Source organism: Macrotis lagotis, chromosome 1, assembly GCF_037893015.1.
Source record: "Macrotis lagotis isolate mMagLag1 chromosome 1, bilby.v1.9.chrom.fasta, whole genome shotgun sequence".
Taxonomy (NCBI): domain Eukaryota; kingdom Metazoa; phylum Chordata; class Mammalia; order Peramelemorphia; family Peramelidae; genus Macrotis; species Macrotis lagotis.
The window spans coordinates 40,118,387-40,131,173 of NC_133658.1; the positions used below are offsets into that span (position 1 = coordinate 40,118,387).

At 40.6% G+C, this 12,787-nt stretch overlaps 1 protein-coding gene across 2 annotated transcripts in view; it reads left to right on the top strand.

Annotated features, from left to right (window-relative positions):
* Positions 1 to 12,787, top strand: part of UBE2D4 (ubiquitin conjugating enzyme E2 D4) — a 38,715-nt gene that overhangs the window by 3,385 nt on the left and 22,543 nt on the right. The window contains exons 2-4 of one of the 2 annotated variants that reach the window (XM_074198449.1): positions 9,798 to 9,861; positions 10,289 to 10,320; positions 10,423 to 10,500. In XM_074198449.1, coding sequence (XP_074054550.1) covers positions 9,798 to 9,861; positions 10,289 to 10,320; positions 10,423 to 10,500 — 174 coding nt within the window. The remainder of the gene's footprint in view (positions 1 to 9,797; positions 9,862 to 10,288; positions 10,321 to 10,422; positions 10,501 to 12,787) is intronic. The other variant, XM_074198452.1, reaches the window with a different exon arrangement.

Consider the following 12,787-nt stretch of genomic DNA (forward strand, 5'->3'; position numbering starts at 1 on the left):
GCTTATTCCAGGCAAATTCAGGTGAACCTGTTTCAGAGTTCAAGGAGGCTCCTGGAGGCCAGGGCAGGGACAGTGGAAGTAACATGGTTCGGAACTCATGACTCACATCCCTCTGAGTCTTCTTCTTTTCTATTAGCTAAACATTCTCAATTTCTTCAAAGGATTTTTATATGACATTCAAGGTTCTTGCCATCTGGCACTTTGTTTACCAGGAGAGGCCGCAGAATGTAATAGAGCAGAGATTGCAGTCAAGAGGCCTTCACCATCTACTCTGGATGTGACCTCGTACTTTCGGTTCTGTCATCAGTAACATGAAGGGCACTGGATGGTCTGCAGGGTCCCTTTCTGCTCTTGGTCAAGGCTCTTCTAATGCTGTCCATTGGAGGTGTTCTCTTGGTGTCTCCATAGTGAAGAGTGGAAGAAGAGCATTACTTTTATTCTTTCTGTTATTATTCCTAGTAATCAACCATGACTGTTTCTGGGTCTGAAGCAGGGGTACCCTTGGGGGATCCCTTTGATTGCTGTCCAGTGGTTAGCATGAGAATGGGGAAGGGTCATAGCTTCTGTGGGAAGAGTGATTCATTCTAGATTGTTGACAGGGGTTTCATTGATCAGCTGATGGATTCAGGTATATAACATTCCTTGGTTCAGCTAGATGACAGACACATCCCATTCCTGTCTGTACATATATTTTCCTTGCATTGTTTTGGGTTGTAAGTGCTCTATAACCCTTGTTTACTCTAGCCACACCCAATGAGGTTCTCTTCAAGTTATCATAAAAAAATTACTGAATATATATTTTCTAAACCTGAAGTCCCCATTTCTTCCAAAGATCAGACCTGGTGCTTGTCCAAAAATGCCTTTTTTTCCCATAGGCCTGGCATTCCAAGGTAAAGATCAAAGGGGCAAGCCCTGTTTCATTGTTTCTTTGAGAATTGCAGAGACTCAACATGGTTGTCAGGGCTAATAGACAACATGTCAGGATGTGCCAGATTGAACCATATTTCTATACATTTTACATATTCCACAAAAGTGAACACCTTTTCTCATTTTGTCCTCACTGGTAGTGATTACTCCCAGTCAATTCCTTTTGTAATCAAGAGTAAATATTTTCCAGATGGCTGGCAGAGTTAAGGAGATGATCTCTGCCCATTGCCTGGCATTTATTTAGCTTCACAACTGGAATACCACAATTTCTTAGGGCTTGGGGCAATCTGGGACAATGGACAATTGGCTTCACCCCTGTTTTGAGATTGAGTAGTGGGAATGTTTTGATTATGTAAATTTCATCAGCCAATGACATCCCCAAAAGTACCAGTCCGAGCTTCCACCTTGGGATGGAGGTGACCCTGAGTTTGCAAAAGTTATGCAGGTGTAGTACGGCCAACCCTGGAAAGATTCAGAGTAAGGACTCTGCCACTAGAACTGGACTTGATCTGTGTATTTTAGAGAATGGCCTCATTCCTGGAGGATGAGCAAAAAGTGACTTTTTTTCTCTCTTTCTGCAACTCAGGAGCTGGTACCACCATCTAGTCCTGGTAATATTTGCCTCAGCAGAGGGAGTGCTCACAATTATGAAATCATCATTCCCTAAACCATTGAAGTGTTGGCATAATTACATACCTATGAATCCAGAGGCCACCTTGATACTGCAGTGGCTATCTGATAAATAAATTAGTGATACAAGTAAATGTAGGCAGAAATGCAACATGAAAAATTCATCCCAAGGAAGTGTGGCAGTCTGTGGCAACTAAAAATGTCTCACCTGGCAGACATTATCAGCCAGAAAAAATGTGTAGGAATGAAAGAGTTGTTATGAGAGAGGGTGGGTTTTATTTGAATATTCATAATGACTCAGGGGTAGATATGTTTTATTTTTAGTAGGATGACACCCTGCCACTTGGCTTCATTTCATTTAGCTTGTAAATTGATATCACCCCATTGCAGATTGGAGAATAATTCAGCCTCCCCCTCTCCCTCCTTTGGTCTCTGTTTTTCTCTCTCTCTCTCTCTCTCTCTCTCTCTCCCTCTCTCTCTCTCTCTCCCCCTCCCTCTCTCTCTCTCTCCCCTTGGTTCGGAGCAAGTTGCTGGCTATTTAAGGATAAAAAGCAGCTGAGGAACTCTCTGCAGTAGCTAGTCATCTAATTAACATTTTAGGGGACAGCGATAAGATTTGATACTATTTTGGCACCCTAGGCTCCTAATGACTGGCAGACTCCGACCAAAGTAGCAGCCCTCCTGGACATCTCTGTGGGCTCCCTCTCCATCTTCTTTCCCTTATTCATTTCTTTTTCTATCTCATTATTAGCCTTATTCTTTCCCCCTTCCTCTTCTTCATAGCCTCTTTCTTTTTCTCTTTTCCTCCCCTGTCTTTTTCTGTTTTTCTCCCCGTTCTCACCTTAATTGAACTATAAGGCCCAACTATTGAATTGAAGCATATTTTACTGAATTGAATTCAATACCCGTTGAACTTCACCTTTTATACCTCTGCCTGTTTCCCCACCTTCAAATAATTAAATAGGCTCAAAGCAGCTCTTTTTGTTTGTTTTTTAATATCTTCTGTGGCCCTTGGTTAGTTTTTTTTCCCTACTGTAGGTCACTTCTTAGGATATATTCCAATACTGTTTCAAAGTATTGATTTATTTCTGTATATACATTTATGTAGCCACACACATATATTGCATTAAAACATTTTTCATATTAATTTTATAGCCACATCAGAGGATTGAATGGTGATATGGTTACTTTATTAATCAAGGTTTTTATTGAATCAGATTCTTGGGAAGTCTTTGGGATGTGAATTCACACAGAATGAACAAGCAAATATTTGGAGAATGTTTTAACATTATATATTAGGAAGATAAAAATGATGACCAGAAAAAGATATTTAAATTCTTTAATTAAAATAAATGCATGGTTTTTTTTGTTTGTTTTCTTTTTAGATTTTTCAAGGCAATAGGGTTAAGTGGCTTGCCCAAGGCCACATAGCTAGGATTTGAACTCAGGTACTCCTGACCCCAGGGCCAGTGCTCTATCCACTGTGCCACCTAGCCGCCCCTAAACACATGTTTTTGAGATTTTTAGTCAACTAGTACATATAATTATTTTGATTCTTAAGTTCAAAGAGCATATGCCTATTTTTGAAATTATAAATATTTTAGTTATAGATATGGATCGTAGTTTGGAACTTTTTTTTAAAGATAACTTACACCTTCATCCAACTCAGCATTAGAAATTTTAAATATTGGGTTGAACCAGTTAGTTTTAGTCTTCCTTTTCTTTCTTATGTATAGGAAAGAAATGCAACTTTCTCGCTTTTTAAAAATTCCAAATGTTTCTTTCTTTTTTTTTTCCAACAATTTAGGTTATATTCCAAGAAAAGGCATTTTCTTTCAACACCTCAGAATAAGCTGTTGTTATTTAAAGACTGTGTTTTCACTTCAGTAGTTTTCACTTCAGTAGTCTGATGACTATTAAGTGACTTATACCAATTCAGAGTTGTGACTTTCTTTAAAATGTGATGTGTAAGCCTGAATACTCCCCCCCCCCCCCATACCCCTCCACCCCAGGCTGTGAAGTTTGTTGTCATTGGCATTAGAAAAAGGTGGTTTTTGGCTCTCTACATTAAGCCAACTTTTCATATTGATGATATCTTCTACAGAACAACTGTATGGGGGCAGTGAGATGGCGCAATGGATGGATCACCAGCCCTGGAAGCTAGAGGACCTGAGTTCAAATCTAGCCTTAGAGACATAATAATTACCTGTGTAATCTTGGGCAAGTCACTTAACCTCATTACCTTAAATAAATAAAAATTTAAATTTATGTATATATATATATATGTATTTATGTGTGTATGTATGTATTTACACATATAAATATTGTCTTCAAGAGGTTCTGTGGCCAAAAACTTAATCTCTCTACAACCATTCTGATGATGAGCTTGCATGTCTTCCTAAAGTGCAGGCCGGCCATGGCACCTCTCCCTTCCTCAGAAAACTGCAGTGACTTCCTACAACCTCTAGATCAAATATAAAATCTATTTACTGTTCAAAGTTCAATGCAACCTCGCCTCCTGCTTTTTAGTCTTCCTTCTTAGACCTTACTCCCAAAATGTACCCTGGGATCCTACTGATACTGGTCTTGCCCAAGACACTCCTCCTGACTCCAAACACTTTCCTGGGCCATGTACACATGACTGGAAGGCTTGCCCTCCTCATCTCCTGGCTTTACTGACTTCCCTCAGTTCCCCCTAATCCCACCTTTTACATGAAGTTGTTTCCATTTTTCTTGTCTGCACAATTTTTTTTGCTTGTGAGCTTAGACTGTGAGCTCCTCGAGGGCATGCTTGCCTTCTGTCTATTTTGTATCCCCAGTGCTTAGCGAAGGGCACTTAATAATCATTTATTGACTACTGATGAAATGGTCCCAGCTATAATTTGTCACTAGCTGTCCACAAAGCCTTTTAAGTTTGGTAGAATTGGGTAGAATTTAAGTTGGGTAGACCTTGTATTTCACTAGGCTAACCTACTATTTACCTGCTGGCATTCATATTGATATTATTAATATCTGTTTGAAAGTGCTGGAATAAGAATTTTGCTGGAGATGATGACCCTATAGTTAGAAAGCTATCTTTGTGTATAAGCTAACATTCCTCTCTTCCCCTCCAACTCTGTTTTAAATCTGGTATTTAGTGGCCACTTCGAGTTTAATTGATGTGTTTTGAATTCATGTTACAGACATTTATAGATTACTAATTCCACTTTATGAAGTCTCTTTTAATAGTTAATGCAGGCCTGAAAGGACATGTGACATTACACATCTGAGGCACCCCTCTCCCTAACTGTTGTTTTTTTAATAAAGTAAGCAAATCTATTTTCCCTTCTTCCCCACCCCATGGGGAGCAGGGAAGAGGAATGCCTTGTAACAAATATGCATAGTCAAGCAAAATAAATTCCCTCAATGATGAAATATGTTTTCAAAGTTGCTTGTCTTTACATTGTTATTGTATATATCATTCTCTTTGTTCTGCTCTTTGTTCATTCTTCAACAGTGTACAAAAGTCCTTAAAATTGTTCATTTTTGTAATATTGATGTTATTAGTATAAATTGTACTGTTCCTGTTCATTTCCTTCTGCATTCATTTGTCTTTTCAAGTCTTTCTGGTTTCACCCATTCATTCTTCATTTTTTATAACATCATAATATTTGCTCTTATTCATATATCACAACCAGTTTGCTGTCCATTAATTCTTGGACCTCCTCTTGGATTCAAGTTTATTATTTTTTTTTTACTGCTATAAAAAGAGCTGCTATAAATATTTTTGCAAATAAAGGACCCTTTTCTCTCTACTGTTCAGTAACTTTTTGTATGTAATTCCTTAATGTTTTCTACAGTGGTTGTACCCATTCACAGGTCTACCACCTTTGTATCAATGTTTTCCCATGGCCCTTTATAATTTTATCATATTTATCATTTATCATTTTTCTCTTTTGTCATCTTTGCCCCTCTGATGAGTGTAAGCTAGAATTTCACAGGTGCTTTTACTTGCATTTTGCTAGTAGTAATTTGGAAATTTTTTTTCATATGGCCATAAGATAGCCTGAGTTTCTTCCCTTGAGAACTATATGTTCATATTTATAGACCATTTGCCATTTGGGGAATGGCTCTTTTTTTCATTATAAAGTTTTAAAAAATGCTTTTCCAGTTAATTGTGTAAAATTAAATTACTAACAAAATCTTAGCTTTCTTAGATTTGTTTCTGCAAATTTTATGTAAAAAAAAAATTTTCCATGAAAGGTCTGAGTCTCAAATCCAAGATTTCTGTTCTCAAATCCAGTGCTTTTTCTCTTATGAAGTATGAAGCCCAGGAGTAAATGAAATTAATGAAGCTATGAGAATAAAGAAAGGGAAGCTGAAGGTGGGATTTTATTTTGGGTGGTTGAAGAGATGAAGGAAAGTTAGTGTGTTATTCCTGTTTTGCAGATATAGAGCCAGATTCAATGAAGCCATGTAGGAAGAGAGATAAATGACTTGATTAAAAAAAGTAATGCAGTTGCATAGCTATTTATTAGAAGAACTTCCAGTGGAGGAAGCTCATTGCCTCCTGAGGCTTTCAGACCTCTTTAAGGACCTGTATCTGATACATTGGCAAGGCCTCGAACCAAGAGGAACAGGTAGGGTGAGGGTAGGTGAGGGCATTTCAGGAAAGGGACAGTGTATTAGGTATGGATTTGGAAGGACCTTAGGAATCATCAGGTCTCACACTTTCATCTTATAGGTAAGCAAAGTGATACCTGAGATAGTCTTGGTTTTGGCAGTGTACTCTAGAGATAGGGTGTGGCCCAGCCAGGATTTGAAACTAGGCCCTTGGACTCTGACTACCATGCTGTTCCCCAAGTTCTGCTAGCTTAGAGAACATCTAATTGAACTCCTCCCTAAAGAAGAAACTCTTTTCCATACCCCAAACATTTCAGCCTCATCCTCCTTTTTACCTTTGTCTGTCTTCAGGAAGGCAGAGCCCATCTCAAAGTCTAATTTTCTTTTTATGTTTTACACCATGGTGGAAAGAGAAGAATGAAGTATTCCTTCTGCTTGGACCCTCCTTCTGTAGGCTCCCCAGAATACAGCCTATCCCTGTTTGTGGAATGCATTGCTGCTGTTATTGTTCATTTGTTTCAGTCATATCTGCTCCCTGTTTGGGGTTTTCTTGGCAAAGATTCTGGACTGGTTCTCCATTTCCTTCTCATTTGAGAGATGAGGAAACTGAGGCAAAGAATCTCACAACTACCACAAAATTCTCTTTCTGTGCTATTACTGTGGATGAGCTATATCAGATCAGGAAAAAATAGGACAGTTCATCCTTCTTCAGGGTGAAATAATTTCATGGAAAAGCAATAATGCCCATAGTAAACTCAAGTGGCCTCTATTAAAGCAGAAAACCCCAACTCTCCTCTACAAGATGAGTATGAGATGACCCTGGATTGTTAGCTGTTGAAGTCAGTAATTAAGGTTCAGTGACTATCCCTGACATGGTTTGTGTTGCTCAGGCATGCCCAGCTAATAATGTTTACTGTCTGTATCTTTTCTTTTAGGAATTTTTTTTTGGCAAAGGCAATGGGGTTAAGTGACTTGGCCAAGGTCACACAGCAAAGTAAGTATTAAGGTGCTGAGACCAGATTTGAACTCAGGTTCTCCTGACTCCAGGGGCAGTGCTTTATCCACTGCACCACCTAGCTGCGATGACACAATGAATAGAGCACTGGCCTTGGAGTCAGTTGGATGGGAGTTCAAATTCCATTTCAGACAGCTGACACTTACTAGCTGTGTGATCTTGGGCAAGTGGTCACTTAACTCTACCTCACATCCAGGGCGATCTCCAGTCACCCTGATTCATATCTGGCCCCTGGACCCAGGTGCCTCTGGAGAAGAAAGTGAGACTGGTGATTTAGCAACCCTCCCCCTCTCAAATCCAATTCACGTACATGTCATGGCATCACCTCCCTGATGACATGGTCTTCTTTGAGAATGAAGGACAAAAAAAACCCAATATTATTAGGATATTAACTCATGCACTGATTTGATTCATGGAGATATTAAATGTGACAGAAGTTTTGAAACTGTGAGAACTAGTGTCATAGATAAAAATAAGTAAGGGAAACCTGAACTGTGGCTATAGATAACTTGTGTCCACAAATGGGTTATCATTTTGGGGGGCTTGTCTATGACTTTGTTTCCCTCCCCTGCCTGAGTCCTAGTGTAGAATCAACCTGGTCTAGTGGGCTCCTGACAAATGGTTTAGAATTGATTTCCTTCCATACCCAAGGAATAATTCTCCTCATTTGTTCCAGTGTGAGATGATCTAGAAACCACTGCTGAAGTATTGAAGCCCTTTGTGTTCTACTGAGTAGATTTATGTCAAGCAAAGGATTAACCAAAAGCAATTAAGATTTAATTGGGCCCCTCTCTCCCACCATGAGGGAGGTGTGCCATTTTGTTAAGATCTTAATAAAAAAAAAAGCCATTTTAATCACACAAAAAAGATTTAACTGGAATGGGGCAGCCAGGTGATGCAATGGATAGAGCACTGACCCTGAATCAGGAGGACCTGAGTTCAAATCCAGCCTCAGACACTTAATACTTACTTAGCTGTATGACCTTGGTCAAGTCATTTAACCCCATTGCCTTGCTACCCCCCCCAAAAAAAAGATTTAACTGGAATAAGGTACAAATAGTAAGGTGGTGGTGGTGGTGTCATAGGACTCATATACAAAGACCCATCTCCAGCCATCCCTGTAGTGTGGATATTTAAGCCACAGCAGCATCCTCACTGCAGGCTGTCTAAGATAACTACAAGAAATTTGAATTTTAGAACATGGGAATAGCCCCTCGATAGAAGACAGATTTAGGGGGGTTTCTTCCAGGTCCACCTTTCCTGCCCTTCAGCCTCTCTCAGGAGATACTTTGGTACAGACTTGGGACATCCCTAGACTAACCTTTGTCCTGTTGCTCTAAGTGTTCTGGCTACATACTCACTGGTCCACCACCTGATATTTTCTTTGCTGATTGTGGAGAATGTCAATCTGTGGCTTATGTTTGGTTAGTCTTCCCACTGCAATCCCTTCCTCTACTCAGCTGTCAGGGTAAGATTCCAAAACCAAGGGTCTGACCATGTATTACATCCCCCTCCACACACACACACACACACACACACACACACACACACACACACACACACACATCTCGCTGTCCATAAGGTCCAATGGTTCTCACAGTCTCCGGGATCAAATAGAAAATCGTTTTTTTTACTTTCAAAGCTCTGCTTCCCTGGCCTTTTCACATCTTCCCAGTCTCATCCTATCCTCCCCTCCACAAACTCGATGATCCACTAATTTTGGGTTCCTGGCTATGATCGATGCAGAACACCCTATCCTTCAATGGCAGGCACGTTCCCTGGGCATTCCCAGCTTGAAATTCTCCGCTTCCTCACTTCTGCCTCTTGACTTCCTTCATGATCCCGACTTTTGCACCCCTTCCTGGTCCCCCTAAATGCTGAGATTTTCTCTGAGATTCTCTTGAATCTGCTCATTCACAGCTGTTTTCAGTTGATCACCCCTGCCCACCCCCCAGAGACTGAGTCCCTTGAGGACAAGAACAGTTTTTCCTTTTCCTTGTATCTCTCCAGTGCTTACCAGAGTGCTGGCACATGGTGGGCACTCAGTCAATGGTTATTGGCTCACTGTAATGGAAGGGACTGAAGGAAGCCTTCACCTGGGTCCCTTCCCCCAAGACTGTCTCCTAATGTCCAGGGGAGGGGAGGCATCTTTGTTGGATGGAAAGAGTGGGCAGTCAAGCCTTTAAAAAGGTGATGATGATGATGGGGTGGCTAGGTGGCACAGTGGATAGAGAACTGGCCCTGGAATCAGGAGTACCTGAGTTCAAATCCAGCTTCAGACACTTAATAATTACCTTGGGCAAACTGCTTAACCCCATTTGCCTTGCAAAAAAAAAAACCTTAAAAAAAAAAAGGTGATGATGGAGGCCCTAATGGGAAGCTCAAAGCTTTCTGGGGAAGAAGTTTTCTTATTTATCTCCCTAGTCTGTCAGCACATCCATTCTTGGTTCTTCCCTCTTCACCAGGAGGAATAACTTGTTCATTGAAAGAATCAGTGTTTGAGGGGTGTGTGTGTGCGTTTGTGCGTGTGTGTGTGTGTGTGTGTGTGTGTGTGTGTCTGTGATCATGGCCTCCCAAGAGAGCAAGCATAGCTAATTCTGAAATCACTCTCTCATCTTCCTAGGAATTAACTGACTTGCAGAGGGACCCACCTGCCCAGTGCTCAGCAGGACCTGTGGGTGATGACTGTAAGTAATGGTGTTTTAGAGCCTTGGAGTATAGGAATCTTATAAATACATCCCCCATTTTGCTAACTCAGTTTTCCCAACTGCAGATCATGCTGTAAAATTAATGAAGCAGCCATCTTTTCCTCTTTATTAGGTTTAAGTTCCAATTTCATTAGAAGATAATTTTAAATACTATGGCAGGTCAGTAATGAGCATGCCTTTCTAGTTAGAGGCCCTGTGGAGGCGGTCTAGACCAGCACTCTGACCGCTGTAACACCTAGTTGTCTCTCATAAGGAATCTGGAAATGAGCTTTTAGTCAGTAGTATAAGAATTGATTAAAAAAAAGAAAAACTCTAAATTGTTTGCATTATAGTTGAGCTGGTATGTTTATCTAAGTGGTTATGAATTTGATGGATTTATTATATCTTATCTCTCTCTGTTTTTCAGTATTCCATTGGCAGGCCACCATCATGGGCCCGGTATGTACCAGCTACCAAGTTCCCTGCTTTGGCCTTCCCTTTTCATTTTAAATTCCTATTTCTTCTTCTAATTGGCGTGTGTTTGATGTCTTGTCATTCTAGAATGATAGCCCTTACCAAGGTGGTGTTTTCTTCCTGACTATTCACTTCCCTACAGATTACCCTTTCAAACCGCCAAAGGTAAGGAAGGGTCTTGTTGACTTTGGCTGACACTGGTAGACAAAGGAGTACTAAGTAGATTTTAAAGTGGTTTCCTAGAACAGCAGTGGGGACACTGCCTCCATCTCCTTAGGGAGAAGCTGGGTTAGCTTGGGCTGTGGAACCATTCAGTAGAGAGGTATTTTAATTTCAATCATTGATACTGTTTCACATCCTGAAAATATTTTTTATAGATGAGGTTACAACCATATCTAGGACTTGGTTCACCTCTGGCAAGGCCAGAGATTTGGAAGAGGTAGGGAGAGGGATGGCAACAAATAGTCTAGCCATAAATCCTATAGTGCCTGGAAAGGCAATGGTCTGGTCCTTGCTTCTATGGAAGTTTCAGGAATCTGGGAGTGGTGAACAGGACAGGGATGGAGGGGAAATGGAATTGTGCCATACTGGGGTGGTTGTCACCCCAGTCATGAAGTAGGCACCCCTAGGAAGGACTCTGTTCTCTCCCCCCCCCCCCCCCCCCATTCTGGTCATCATTGCCTGGGGATGAAGTCCTATCTGGCCCATACTAGTTACAGCCCTGGTATAATTTTCAGTGTGACCATATTTCTCATCACAGATTCCTCATCTCATCCTTTCTCAACCCTAAGTTTAGTTGTGTGATCTATGGCCAGATTTCTTTACTTATCCTGAAGTGAGAGCAGAACTGTAGTTCTTCAGCTTTTATCAGTGATGTATCTGTCCTTTGTTTGGGTTTTAAGATAGATGTCCTTGTTAAGGTATAGGGTCATCAAGAGAGGAATGAAACTAATGACATACTTTGTCCTTTGGGTCTGCCCTTCCTAACCTGACCACCAGGCTCTGGAATCTCCCTGGTGACATGGTCTTCATGCTCTCTCATAAAAGCAGAATCTGTAAAGCCACCGTTGAGGGAAGTCCCCTGTGAAATCTTCATAGCTAGGTATTCTCTTATGCTGTTAACACACTGTCAGTGCCAGAGACTGGCATGTCCCTGCAGCTGTAGAACTGGATCTCCTGGCTCTGTTAGCTGTATCTGTGGGCACCAATGGAGAGGATGGGCTGCCCTCTGCTTTGGACACTGTCAGTGTTAAGCCACAGAAATGTAAAAAACCTTTGTAATCACCCACCTCCTCTGGCTTTACCATGCAGCCCCCCCCCCCCCCATTATGTCCAAGCAGGGACTGGAATCTGCACACCAGAAGCAGGTTGGTTAGATGAAAAATGAGAAATTTTGGTGTCCTGAAGACATGTTGCCTCCACTTTTAATTATGTGCTTCAGATATTGGTTATGGTGTTAAGTCATGATGGACTTTATCAGTGTGGGTAAAGATGATTGTTTACCATTGAAATATTTTTGTAGATGGAGACTAAAAAGTCCTTATTTTATCCTGGTTCACTTCCATTTAATGTAACTGAAATAAGTTAATAAGCATTAGTATACATCTCAGTCCAAGTGTCCCTCTGACTTAGTGATTAATGATGATTTCAGAGCAGATTGGTCTGTACTCTGTAAAAGATTAATGTTCTGACTGCCCTGCTCATTAGCATCCAAATAGATATTTTCTTCAAATAAACACTAATGTAGATTATAATTTATTTGGTTGGGGTTGGAGGAATTCAGGGAGCCACATTTGCCCAAGGGCCAAAAACACCAACTGTGTCAGTTATTAAGACTTTAAAAACATATCTCTAGTAAGTTGGCATTAATTTAGTAAAGAATGCTAAAAAAAATAGTTCAGTTATAATCTCCAAAGGAAGATAACCATAGACTTTCTGTCTCCTCCCACAAGAACAAAATGAAATGTTTCATTGAAGAGCAAAGAGAGTAGATAGTAAGAACTCAGTATAAAGAATTTTGTCCTTGGAAGAGAAAGCAAAGGAGGGGCCATGGTCTCTAGTACCAGAGACTCTCTTGGAATCATTAAGTCCATACCCATATCAGCTCCATGCAGGATTCTCGAGGCAGTCTCCCAGACACCTGGGTATCGTGGGCATCTTGGGCATCTCACACCTATGTTGCTTGTACACCTGCAAGGGTAGGGCACTCACTACTTCTCTCATTGACACCAAATGTATTTTCTGGACAAATCTGATTTTTGGAAAATTCATCTTCTTGTTTCTGTAGCTTCTACCCATCTGTCCTAGTTCTGGACTCCAGACATTCTCAGACTAAATTTAATCTTGCATTAATAAATACCCTTTATGTGAGAACTTCAGCCACATCTCATGGGACATTGTGTCAAAAACATTTGTTTCAAAAATTGTTTAAAGCCCATTCTGTACTTGATAT